The 13,936-nt window shown below is 45.0% G+C and overlaps 1 protein-coding gene across 1 annotated transcript in view; it reads right to left on the minus strand.

Moving 5' to 3' along the window:
- mcamb (melanoma cell adhesion molecule b) overlaps positions 1-13,936 on the minus strand; it is a 41,761-nt gene that overhangs the window by 8,748 nt on the left and 19,077 nt on the right. Inside the window, exons 2-10 of the mRNA XM_081370097.1 lie at positions 10,252-10,370; positions 9,579-9,828; positions 9,388-9,458; positions 9,228-9,315; positions 8,961-9,140; positions 8,597-8,730; positions 7,141-7,273; positions 6,925-7,037; positions 6,003-6,147 (exon numbers count right to left, since the gene is read on the minus strand). Coding sequence (XP_081226223.1) covers positions 6,003-6,147; positions 6,925-7,037; positions 7,141-7,273; positions 8,597-8,730; positions 8,961-9,140; positions 9,228-9,315; positions 9,388-9,458; positions 9,579-9,828; positions 10,252-10,370 — 1,233 coding nt within the window. The remainder of the gene's footprint in view (positions 1-6,002; positions 6,148-6,924; positions 7,038-7,140; positions 7,274-8,596; positions 8,731-8,960; positions 9,141-9,227; positions 9,316-9,387; positions 9,459-9,578; positions 9,829-10,251; positions 10,371-13,936) is intronic.

Raw genomic sequence — 13,936 nt, forward strand, 5'->3', positions numbered from 1 at the left:
CGTTTGTGGATGACTCATGTTCCCATTGCGGGAACATGACCATCTCCATGCTGCGGTCGAGACTCAATGAGCTTGTCAGAGCGAGAGTCCCCTCATCCACACCCCGATCTACGGTCTACCCGAGAGGCTGTACTTCGGCTGGTGGCCAGGGTGACCTGAGGGTGACTGTGTGGGACATACCGCCGACACGTCCACGGTCCACACACCCCTCTTCAGCATCAGTACCCGCGAGTGTCCAAACCGAAACCGCTGGTCCCTCTACAGAGGCCCCGCGCGTTTCGTTTGGCGCTCCAGAGGAGGATACGATGTCGATCGCTGCATCACAAGGTGGGCGTGAGTCCTCGGGAAGTGAGGATTCGGCTGTGTTGCCGCCCTCGGGCGTGTCAGCATTGCCCGAGTCTGATCCCGAGCTGACTGCCATGCTTTCCCGGGCAGCCGCGGCCATTGGGCTACTGAGTGGTCCCCGCCACCCGATCCAGTGCGCTCGCGGCTGGATGATTGGTTTTTGGGAGCGGCCGCTGACACCCGTCACCGCCCAACCCCAATATCATTCTTCCCGGAAGTGCATGAGGAAGTCACGCGGTCCTGGAAGGCTCCCATGTCTTCCCGCGATCGTTCGTCGGCTTTCTCCGCCTTTCCTCCCCTCGATAGAGCTGATGCTTGTGGGTACACTGGGATTCCCACGGTTGAACGTTCTGTCGCGATGCAGCTGTGTCCGGAAAGCGCTTCATCACGTGGTGATCCTAAGCACCCGTCCAAAGCCTGTAGATTCTCGTCTACCATGGTGGCGAAATCCTACAGAGCGGCGGGACAGGCAGCTGCCTCTTTGCATGCCATGGCCATCTTACAGGTCTACCAGGCCAAGATGCTTCGTGACATGCACGAGGGTAGGACAGACCCAGGGCTCTTCGATGAGCTGCGCGCCGCCACCGACCTCGCTCTCCGGGCGACGAAGGTGACCGCGCGCTCCCTGGGTTTGGTGATGTCCACAGCTGTGGTCCAGGAGCGACATCTCTGGCTGAACCTGGCCGATATGCGTGAGCCCGAGCGGACTCGTCTGCTTGACGCTCCCATATCCCAGGCCGGCCTTTTCGGCGGTGCAGTCGAGGACTTTGCCCAACAGTTCTCGACTGCCCAGAAGCAGACTGAGGCGATTAAGCACATTCTGCCCCGACGCTCCACTGCTCAGCCATCGGCACATAATCCTCAGCCTGCTCGCTGCCGAGGGCACCCTCCCGCCCCTCCCGCACGGCCCCAGCAGCAGCCTTCATCTGGGCCGCGTCGTGGAGGAAGCCGTAGGAAGGCGCCACAGCCCTCTCCAGCCCCGCAGCCCGCTAAACGCCAGGCTAAGCGGCGCTCCTGAGACGGGCAGCTCAGGATTGGCATTCTTTTCTGTTCAGGAGCTGGTAGCAGGGCCACTCCTTCCCCGGTGGAGGGCCGGGGGAGAATCTTTTGTTCTCCACTCCCCGCTGCTCGTCCAACGACGAGCAGTACCCTAATGTGGTTAAAGACAGAATCGAATTCCCCAATCCTGAGCCAACAGAGCCCGAGGGCCACAGTGTGCGCCACCCTCGGGTCCCGCCACTGCCGCCCTCCTCTGTTCCAGAGGTGCGGGATGACAGCACGCGCCGCCCACGGGCCACGCTCCTCTCATCCCCCTCTGTCGCCAGACCCCTGCCAGAGCACGCCCCCGTGGGACGCGCGCCCTCCCCTGGCCTCCTCTGGCAGGATGCGGTTAATGACCGTGCCCCCGCACAGGGCCGCTATGCCACCCTCGCCGGTGCCGGTCATTCCGCCTCGCTGCCCCACCGACGGTACGTCTGTGGTTCGTATGACCCCACTGGTGCACTTTCTGGAGGCCTGGCTAGAGCTTCCCAGACTGTCCCGCTGGGTGGCGAGAACCATCAGACTCGGCTACGCGATTCAGTTCGCGATATCTCCTCCCCGCTTCAGGGGAGTCCGCTTCACTATGGTCGGTGGCAATGCCCCTGTCATGAGAGCGGAGATTGCCACCCTACTGGCAAAGGGTGCGATCGAGATTGTCCCTCCAGCCGAGATGAAGTCCGGCTTCTACATCCCTTACTTCATTGTACCCAAGAAGTCCGGTGGGTTACGGCCAATCCTCGACCTGCGCGTCTTAAACCGCTCCCTTCACAGGCTGCCGTTCAAGATGCTAACGGCCAAACACATCCTCCAGTGTGTACGGCCGCAGGATTGGTTTGCAGCGATCGACCTGAAGGACGCCTACTTCCATGTCTCCATTTTACCTCGACACAGACCGTTTCTACGGTTTGCTTTCGAGGGGCAGGCATACCAGTACGCGGTTCTCCCTTTCGGGCTAGCCCTGTCTCCTCGCGTCTTTACGAAGGTCGTCGAGGCAGCCCTTGTTCCCCTCCGGGAACACGGGGTTCGCATCCTGAATTATCTCGACGACTGGCTAATCCTAGCTCACTCTCGAGACCAGGTTTGCGAACACAGGGACCTAGTGCTCCGGCACCTAGCTCGTCTGGGCCTTCGGGTCAACTGGGAGAAGAGCAAACTCTGCCCAGTGCAGAGGATCTCTTTCCTCGGTATGGAGATCGACTCGGTCGCCATGTGCGCGCAGCTTACGAGCGAGCGCGCGCAGTCACTGCTGACTTGTCTTCGCCATTTTGAGGGCAAGAGTGCGGTTCCACTGAAACTATTTCAGAGGCTCCTGGGGCATATGGCATCCGCAGCCGCAGTAACGCCACTGGGATTGCTTCATATGAGACCGCTTCAGCTTTGGCTTCGCGATCGAGTCCCGAGGTGGGCATGGCAACACGGCACGCTTCGAGTCCCAGTGACTCCAGCCTGCTGTCAGACCTTCACCCCGTGGTCGAACCTCAAATTTCTACGGGCCGGAGTGCCCTTAGAACGAGTTTCCCGGCATGTTGTTGTATCAACAGATGCCTCCACCATGGGCTGGGGCGCCATGTGCAATGGTCATGCTGCCACGGGCTCCTGGACAGGACCCCAGCGCCTTTGGCATGTCAATTGCCTCGAGTTGCTGGCTGTACGTCTCGCCCTGCACCGCTTCCGTGCGCTGCTCAGGGGTCAGCACGTACTAGTCCGATCAGACAATACCGCGACAGTAGCGTACATCAACCATCAAGGTGGTCTACGCTCCCGCCGTATGTCGCAACTCGCTCGCCACCTCCTCATATGGAGTCAGAAGCATCTGAGGTCGCTTCAAGCCATTTATATCCCGGGACACCTGAACCAGGCGGCCGACGAGCTGTCTCGAGTTCGGCCTCTCGCTGGAGAATGGCGACTCCATCCCCAGACGGTCCAGCTGATTTGGGATCAGTTTGGCGACGCACAGGTAGACCTGTTTGCCTCCCGCGACTCGTCCCATTGCGACCTGTATTATTCCCTGACCGAGGGCACGCTCGGCACGGATGCACTGGCGCACAGCTGGCCGCGGGGCCTACGCAAGTATGCGTTTCCCCCAGTGAGCCTTCTTGCGCAGACCTTGCACAAGATCAGGGAGGACGAGGAGCAGGTCATTTTGGTTGCCCCGTATTGGCACAACCGGACCTGGTTCTCCGAACTAGTACTCCTCGCGACAGCACCTCCCTGGCCAATTCCTCTGAGGAAGGACCTCCTTTCTCAGGGACGGGGCACCCTTTGGCACCCTCGTCCCGATCTTTGGAACCTCCATGTGTGGCTCCTGGACGGGACGAGGCAGGTTTGAGTACCCTACCACCTGCGGTGGTGGCTACCATCACTTCCGCTAGAGCATCGTCCACGAGACATCTCTATGCGTAAGTGGAACCTCTTCGTCAACTGGTGTTCTTCTAAACATCAAGAACCCACAAAATGCCCCATCAGTGTCGTGCTTTCCTTCCTGCAAGATGGGTTGGAGCGAAGGCTGTCTCCCTCCACCCTGAAGGTGTATGTTGCCGCCATTGCCGCACATCACGAAGCAGTTGATGGTAAGTCTCTGGGGAAGCACGACCTGATCGTCAGGTTCCTGAGGGGAGCGAGAAGATTGAATCCTCCTCGTCCTCCCCTCGTACCCTCTTGGGACCTCTCAGTGGTTCTAACTGCCCTGCAGAGTGCTCCATTTGAGCCTTTGCAATCAGTAGAGCTTAAGTTCCTGTCTATAAAGACGGCGCTCCTGGTTGCACTGGCCTCCATCAAGAGGGTAGGGGACCTGCAGGCATTTTCGGTTGACGAAGCGTGCCTGGAATTCGGGCCGGCTAACTCTCACGTGATCCTGAGACCCTGGCTTGGATACGTGCCCAAGGTTCCTACCACACCCTTTCGAGACCAGGTAGTGAACCTGCAAGCGCTGCCCTTGGAGGAGGCAGACCCAGCCTTGGCACTGCTCTGTCCAGTACGCGCCCTTCGTGCTTACGTAGACAGAACGCGGTGTTTCAGGACCTCAGACCAGCTCTTTGTCTGTTATGGTGGGAAGCTGAAGGGAAAGGCTCTCTCAAAGCAAAGGCTATCTCACTGGATAGTGGATACCATTGCTTTGGCATACCAGCAGCAAGGTCATCAATGCCCCCTTGGTGTGAAAGCCCACTCCACTCGTAGTGTGGCTTCCTCTTGGGCTCTAGCGCATGGCGCCTCGCTAACAGACATTTGTAGAGCTGCAGGCTGGGCGACACCCAACACATTTGCGAGATTCTATAATCTCCGAGTAGAGCCAGTTTCTTCTCATGTACTCGCTTCAGCCAGCCGGTGCTAGATTCTGCTCAGGTGTCTCGCTTGCTCGCCATTCCTCTCCACGGACGGGATACGTGCGACTTTCTTCTCAGGTGAGTCTGATAAGCTCTGAGTTTCCTCCAGCACTGGTTACGTCAACGCCTGACTTATGCCATTTCGCCATAACACAGCTTTTGAGCTTGACTAGGTGCCTCCATGTGCATGGTCCCCCCTCTGGGCGACCCCCACATGTGTATTCCACTGTAAGTCTCTTTGGGAGCGTGTGTCTTTCCCTTGGCAAGCCACCTTGCCACCCCTGGGGTTTAAATATTCCACCTGCGGCTGGACACCCCAGTGTTATTCCATATGCTTCCCTCCGGGTCATATGTGTATTCTAAGTCCCCCCCATCAATGGCTGGGCATGATTGCATATCTCTCTCTCTGGAGATATGCTTCCCAGTGTACCTTGGTATCCCTGTGCTAAGTAGGACTCCTTTGTTCGTGCTAGTCTCACAACAGGGAGCTCAGACTTACGCAGGGCACTGGAAGACAGCCGAGGTGGCGTGATTAGACTGGAACCCCAATCGTCGTCATCCGACGTAACTCAGAGTGACCACGAAAGGGAACGTCTCGGTTACGGATGTAACCCTCGTTCCCTGAGTGGAAACGGAGACGTTACGTCTTCCTGCCACTTCCGCTGTATCGCTGAAAAACGCCTGGGTCCAGTCTCGACTCCTCAGCGAAGACATATCTGCATTCTGCCAGCGTACTTCCTTATATACCCCCTGCGGCGGGCGGAGTTACGCTATGCAAATTCCGCAGACCCATGGCATTTCATTGCCATTGGCTCGTTTTATATACTCGAAGGTGATAGGCTTCTAAGCGAATCCCCAATCGTCGTCATCCGACGTAACGTCTCCGTTCCCACTCAGGGAACGAGGGTTACATCCGTAACCGAGACGACACTGTGCATTGTGCTTGTTATATTCAATAGATGGCAGCACAGAGCACTGTCCACAGAAAAAAATATATAATTCTGCTGTCAATCCACAGGAGAAAGAAAGTAATACAGGTTTGGAATGACATGAGGATGAGTAAATGATGACTATTTAATTGTTTGGGAGAACTAGCTCTTAAAAGTTATTATAGACTAAAAAGATGCTGACTGAAAGAAATCTTCCTGAATTTTTAGACTTTCATTAAGATATCCTTAGCATATTTATTAATTGATTAATTAATGTTTATTAGTTGATTTCAGTTTTTTACTATCCTTGTATGTGCACTTGGTTAGGGTTAGTAAGCAAAACCTGAGCCACACACAAACCCACCTCGCACAATGATTTGCACAGACTTCTGTTCTCGTAGCTCAGGCAGGGAAGGGACCATCACTTCACACCTATACATCCCAGAGGTGTCATAGGAGGCATTGTGTAACTCCAAAACATGCCCCTTTACCACTTCTGACCAGCCATCCTGTATTGAAATACACCGTCAATTAGATCCATTTACAAACTTGAGCATTTCAAGAGCAAGAAGATTTATTGTATTCATTCTGGATATTATTTATGTTGTAATTTTAATCTAGTGTCTTGGTCTTGTGATCTTTGAAGAACACATAGTAAATGTGCTCTTGGTTTAAAATTGAGTCTTATTATTTAAAGTCTGGGTTTTAAAACTCTTGATTTGAGTCTCGGTGTAATAATCTTAGTAGTCTACAATTTTAAAAGTTTGGGGTCAGTATTTAAAAAAAAAAAAAATTACTTTTATTCAATGATGCACTAAATTGATCAAAAGTGGCAGTAAAGTTTTTTATATTGTTACAAAATAATTCCATTCTAGATAAATGCTGTTCTTTTGAACTGTCCTTATTTATTCATCAAAGAATCATGGAAAAAAATTATCACGGTTTCTTCAAAAATATCAAGCAGCACGACTTTTTTAAACATTTATAAAGAAATGTTTCTTGATCACCAAATCTGCATATCAGAATGATTTCTGAAGGATCATGTTAACATGTGAAGACTGGAGTAACGTCTTTGCCGTAAAAACATTACAATAGAAAAGTTTTTTAAATTGTAATAGTATTTCACAATATTACTATTTTTGATCAAATAAATGCAGCCTTGGGGAGTATTAGAGAAAGATTCTTACTGACTCCAAACATTTGAATGGTAGTGTATTTCCAGCATCCTAAAATAGATAAATGAGATCATTCATGTGATTGTTTTTGAGTCCATCTTATTGTTGTACCTTATGCCATGTTGTGTTTGTGGGTAAAGAAGACAAGGCGTTGCAGGTTAAGGTGAGATCTTGCATCTGGTGCAGAACTGTCTCCTCTGGTGTCACCACAATATGATCCAGATCTAAAAAAGACAAAAAAAGTGTTGCTCACCATGGAGAGAAAAGCAGACATAATCTCACCAAAATCTGCCATAGCGCAGGAACTGCTGAGGAATGTGCTCTTACAGTGTACTGTGATATTGATGGAGTCCTCAACTTCAAAGTCTGTGTCAAAGTCTAATGACTGGCACTTATACGTCCCGATGTCTGATCGACTGACGTTTTCCAGAATCAGTATTCCATTCTCTTCAACCTCTATCTGAAATTGACAAGAGAAAATAATTAAAACCGCAATGTACTGTGATCAAATGAATATTTTCACATGGTTGACACAGATTTCAGAACAGCTGACATTTAAGTTAATTTGTTTGGCGCTTTTCACAATACATTTAGTTTCAAAGCAGCTTCACAGAAAATGCATGTTTCAACATTACAATCAGGAAGTATTCTGTTATCAGCCCGAGATTGTCAAAGTAATGTCCATATCCCAGCCAACAAAAATATGTTCTGGGAACATAGGCGTAATTTGCGGGTGGGACGGGTGGGACATGTCCCCACCACTTTTGAAACATCTCGCGGCACGAATGTACCAATACAAATAAATAAAACATCTCCAGTTAACTAGCAGAGCATTCATTTAGATCATTTGTTGATCTTTGAATTTATTCACGTGAAAATAAATAAATCTCACCACTAACAACATATATTAGACCTCATTAAACAACTAATTTAACCCAATGTACTATTTAAATCAATTGCTGGACATCGTAATGTTATTGTACATACCTCTGATTTATGATTTAGCTTTGTGTTAGCAACGCCCCACCCACTTTTTAAAACAAAGTTACGCCCCTGTCTGGGAACATTTTGCTAATGTTCCCATTAAGTTATGAAAACATTTCTGAATGTTCTCTGGACCTTTATAAAATCCTTTTTTGAAGATGTAGTAACATTTAAAAACCGTTAGACGAACGTCCAACTAAAACATTTCAGAAAAAAATCCAACAAACAATGTAAGAATAACGTTTTGAGAACATTATTAAAGTCCCCATGAAATCAAAATTGACCCTATTTACTTTGTTAGCGCATATTACTAGTCTTGTGGTGAACAATTAATCCGTGCAAGAAAATATTAAAAAAAAAATTTTTTTACCATGGTAATCTTTAATCAAAATCTGAAAATGCCCCTCCCCTCTGCATTGGAGGACCTTCTCCGATGACGTAGGTTTGAGGAATTGGTTTGGGCAACGCTTAACCACTCCCTTTAAACCGTTAGTCTGCTATGAGCAGAGATGGAGAGGAGGAGCGCTAGAGTAAAACCCTGCCCTCTGTTCAATATTCCGTTTCACTGGGAAATACGTCATAACACTGGAGAAAAGTCGTTTGCAACTTCCGGTTCACAGGGACTTTAAAGACCAGATAAGTTTGAACGATCATTCTATTAACGTCAGTGGAAGAATATTTGTTTGTGACCCTAAGAGAGCTTTGCTAGAATGTTAGCCGAAGTTTGTACACTTCATGTATTCAGTTAGGCAGACATATGTATGACAGACATAACATGTACATCTTGATTTTATATTACCTCTTCATTTTTGAAAGTGAAAGTTAAAATGGGCTGAGGTTTTCCATTTCCCTCACACTGGATCTCCACGGTGTCGCCTTCTTTTATAAGCCCGTCGGGTAGATTTCTGGTGAGTGTTACCTCTGTTGTAGGGTCTGAAATGATTAAATGAAATAGTAAGACACTGTGCATTGTGCTTGGTAGATTCAATAGATGGCAGCACAGAGCACTATCCACAGAAAAAAAAAATTCTGCTGTCAATCCACAGGAGAAAGAAAGTAATACAGGTTTGGAATGACATGAGGATGAGTAAATGATGACTATTTAATTTTTTGTTAGAACTAGCTCTTAAAAGTTATTATAGGCTAAAAAGATGATGACTTACAAAAAACTGTGATTTTGGTTTGATTGGACTCTGCCATTTTTGATGCACCAGGGACAAAGTATTGGACCTCACAGTAGAAAATGGCATCTTCATCTTCCCTTGTGACCTTCATGAAAAGTTGACTCTCAACTGCAACTAGGCGACTAGTTTTGACTGTCACATACTCCTTGATGTCTATCTCTAAAGGGGATGCAGATGGGTTTTGTCATTGCCAAATAAAATCACATTTTGTTTTGTAGAATGTTGACTGAATGACCCTGTATTTACCACCATCTGAGGGTTGGAGAGGGAATCTGTCCCTGTACCATGTGATGTTGGGTCTAGGATACCCGTCGTCAACTTTACAATTTGCAACCTGAGTAAAAATACCACAATTATGTAAAGTTCATGAAAATGTTCAAAAACAAGCGGTTGTGTTGAGCTCTACCTTTGATGGCTTCTCTTCAGTAACAGAAATCCCTGTGTGTGTAAGTTCAACCACAGGCAGAGATGGCGAGTCTTAAAGAGAGAGAGCGGTTTAGTGTTAGGATAAAGGTAAAAATAGGTCAAGCAGCATATGATGGTGATCCCTCAGCCTGGCCAGGCTCTTCTACAAGGGACAAGCCTGTTTTGTCTTACTGAAAACTTGGAGACGAGTGTGTCCTTCACCACTGTCTTTCAACACATTGTGCACCATGCAGATGAACTCCCTCTGGTCACTCAGTTCCACCGTGTCAATGGTCAGAACGGCGCTTCCGACACCACTCTGAGCGTCATGAGAGTGATTGACTTGAATCCTCCCGGAATAATCACTGCCCTCTTCAATGATCTCAGTCTGATTATCATAGTAGTAGATTCTCATCCTGCTTTGGTCCTTGCCTGGCAATTTCTGTACAAAGTCAAAAATAGTGATGTTCAGATTTCCACATTTATTGTAGGTCTATGGATTTGTTTGTATTTTCTATTGAGGTTATTTGGGTGGAAAAAAATTGCAAAATATATATATATCATTTTTCAACCTAAAATCAAAAGATACGCAGAAATATAATATCTCATTCTCAATGAAAAAGATCATTCTCAATTTACTTTTTTGGAAATATTCTTCATTAATTGTTTTTCTATTTATTGTAAATATTTCATACTATTATGAAAAACAATTTGTAAACAACAATATAAGTATACATTGCATGAGTAATTGTACTGAGTTACTGCATTACAATAACAAGAATAAGAAACTAAGATACTCAGATTTTTTGGGGTGGTAATTGTAAAACAAAAGTTATTGTAAAATGTGAATATGCCTGTTTCTCACCGTAAACCAGACTATCATCATTGCTGGTTCCTTCAGAGTGTACACACAGGGGATCTGGGCCTGGTCTTTTAAATATACATCCACCCTGTCTTCCGTGCTCACATTCACTGCGGCCCATACTAATAAAAAAAATAAAAAAAACATCAAAACACACCGATTTGTCAATAGGCCTAAACTTTGTACTGTCAAAGAAAAGTTAAATCCACAAAATGATGAGGCTCAAAGTCTATTTGTTGGACATTTTTTGTGATCCCTAATCCCTAAGCCCCTTTCATTTGAATGTAGTGACTCCTTAACAGGAAATGGGCCATGGGGAAGACCACTTCTGATTGGACCACGCCACCCATGTTCCCATGTCAAATGTCCGATCTAGTGGGAGCAAAGCAGTTGAGGGAGAAGATATTATGAGTGGAATTTACTGAGCCCACCCATGTACAGATTAATGTGTAGCATTCCCGCATGTCAAGCCTCAGGAGGAAGAAAGACTCGATTTATCTAGAGAATAAGTGACCTACTGTTTGCCAGAAATGAGCCGTTCTCTCCCTTAAAGCATCTTAAAGCTTTCTGAATCATGAGGAGGCTGAAATTATTCATCCTCAAAAACATGATCACTACAAGACCAAAAAAAAACCCATCTTCTAGTTATTCTGGCATGCTGCTTGTTTGTTCTGTGAGGAAATAGGTTTGCTAACTCACCTCACAGTGAAGGTGAATAATCTAGACTTGCATTTCCAATTGATTTTTGCAAATGTTCTTCGATAACCTTTCAAATATATTGTAAATGGCCTTTCTGGCCTCTATGTGGACCTGTGGGCACTACAGGGGGATAATTGAGTATGAAGGATGCTTTCACATTACAGAAATCTGATTAGTTTCTCCCAACAAAGGCATTTCCTGTGCATTAGCGACATTAGCGCAAGACCGACGATCTTTGTTGTGGATATCAAACATTCACCTTGTTCATGGAGTACAAAAGGGAGGACCAAAGTATCTATAATGCCATGTTTCTGAAGTTTCTGAAGAGTAATGTGGTGATGAAACAAATGCTCTTACTTTTCAAACAAACTGAATTAAATCCTTGATATTTTTATATTTATATTGGTGCTGCTCTTGGTTTAGTTAGCATGCTAACGTTGTGCTGTCTCACAACAGCATGCATGCTGTTTTGCACATTGCAATATTAACGTATGTATGTACATTATAAATCTTACAGACCTCAAACGTTTATGGTAAAGTATGACAGTAGACATTTATTAAATTACAAAAGATATCCATTTAAAATAAGTGCTGTTCTTTTGAACTTCTATTCATCATCCTGAAAAAAAAGTAAAACAGATTCCACAAAAATATGTAGCAGTTTTAAAAATTGTATTCAGCATTGATAATAATATGAAATGTTTCTTGAGCAGCAAATCAGCATATTAGAATTATTTCTGAAGGATCATGTGACTGAAGACTGGAGTAATGATGCTGAAAAGTCAGCTTTGCTGTCTCAGGTATTTAAAAAAAAAAAACATTGAAATAGAAAAAATTGTTTACAATATTGGTGTTTATTGTATTTTTCATCAAATGAATGTAGCCTTGGTGAGTATAAGAAGTTTCTTTCAAAAACAAATTCTTTCAGAGCCCAAACTTTTAAATGGTATTGTATATTCAAAAAATGTCAAGATCTGCCTTTCTTAAGTTAAGAATAGAATAAATCTGTAATCATCTATAAGCATAAACACCCAGAACTGGGCGTCATAATGACTGGCATTTCCCTTGATACAACCGTACAGATTACAGAGATAAAATGAAACATAAGAAAGAATAACAGTGTACTCCAATATCTTGCCAAGCTAAAACCGATCTGCAGATAAATGAGTCTGCCAAGATGCCACGACAGCAACCATGCAGAAAAGAACATAACAAGCTTCAATTATAGTTAAGAGATTTAGACACACTTAGTAGTTTGACTGATTAAACATGCCACTCTTTTTAGGCATAGAAAAGCTCTCAGACAAAAAAGAATGACCAAAAAAGGAAGAGAGACATTATAATGTGCCCGTGAGCCACTGTTGACAGCCTGATGTCTCCACAGTCTGGAGTGCAGATAACTGTAACTGATGGGTTGTTTTGTGTGATCAGTTGAGTCAATATTAATAAAAGTTCTCCTTTCAGAACACCAGTACTGGGCAAACAGTATGACAAAAGAACAATGAAGCAGAGGTTTTTGCCTGGGTTTCAAACAAAAGACTGCAGGAAGACACAACTAAAGGTTTCCCAGCAAAGTTGTGAGACATGTAGTCCCAGATGAGCCCAATAGCAGCTGTTCTGCCTCTTTACCTTTATACAAGTTGACAACAAAAATAGCACATCCAGTGACTGTTGGAAGAGAAATAGAGGCAGTCTCAGCGTAAAGAATGATTTTTTTTCTTTTTTAGCATAATAACATACATGTACATTTACATGTAGATACACTAATACACAAGGAAGTCTCAATTTCTAATAGGGATCCACAATATTTTGGTACTATACGAGTTATTAACTGATTTTTTATTTATTTTTAAATCAGTCAATATTGTATATTTAATTGTGCATACATTTCCTTTATTTTTCCATTCAGCCTTTGCCATCATCTAATGCTCACATAACGTAAATCATTAAAAACCCTAATAATTTAATTGCACCGATAAAAGTAATCTTAAGCAAATTTGCCTAGATTCACTTTCTAAGTTCACAGAAATAATGTAAAATTTTAATATCGGACATAAAAAAATATATATATATATATATATATATATATATATATATATATATATATATATATATATATATTGGGCCAGAATTTCATTATCAGTGCATCCCTTATTTTTTAAAGGTACACTATTTAACTTTTTTTTGTTCATAATTAACTCTTTACCCGCCACTGACAGAGTTTTCTGTCATTTATGAGACAACGCTTCCACTGCCATTTATGGAATTTTCCGGGTTACCGTGTTATCACTGTTAAACTGTAGGGGCGCTAGTACACATCTTCTGAAAAAGGCAAAAAAGGAGCAGAAGAAGTGATAAAAACATTGCTTATGCACGTTGTAGAAAAAAAAAACCGATTTTCTCAGCTCTTTGTTCCCCTGAGTTGGCAATCTTTTCAACAAAATCTCAATGACCTGCTGAAAAAAGCCGAGGGGCCTGAGATTCTTCACAGTCTCCTCTAACGGGTTGGTTTTCGTGGCATACGTCACTCGCCCGTGCTTGTCTCGTCATATCCGTAAAAAGAGAAAAGTTGCTCCGGCTACTTTGATGCATGTATATGGAGTGGGAGTGACATAAGTTAGTTGTCACAATGAGCGAAAAAGGTTGACATGAAGTCAAGTCAAGTCATCTTCATTTATATAGCGCTTTTAACAATGTAGATTGTTTCAATGTAGATTGGTTCTTTAATAAAGTTATTTTCCAGCTAAAGTTAGTTTTGATTGATTCGCTTCCGTTGCAACGATCATTTGTTATTAAATTAGGGGCCGCTAAGACGACACCATTCTCTCACAGACTTTAAACGCGAACCTGTGATACACGCTGATGGCGGTCACATTGCGCATTAAGAATTGGTATAGTTATGTGTGTTTGAATATGTGCACAGGTTTGTAATTCCCTACAAACCAAGCCTAAACAAAGTACTGGTCTTTCCTTATAAAATTTGATACAG

The sequence above is a fragment of the Scardinius erythrophthalmus genome, assembly GCF_964197995.2.
Source record: "Scardinius erythrophthalmus genome assembly, chromosome: 7".
Lineage (NCBI taxonomy): Eukaryota > Metazoa > Chordata > Actinopteri > Cypriniformes > Leuciscidae > Scardinius > Scardinius erythrophthalmus.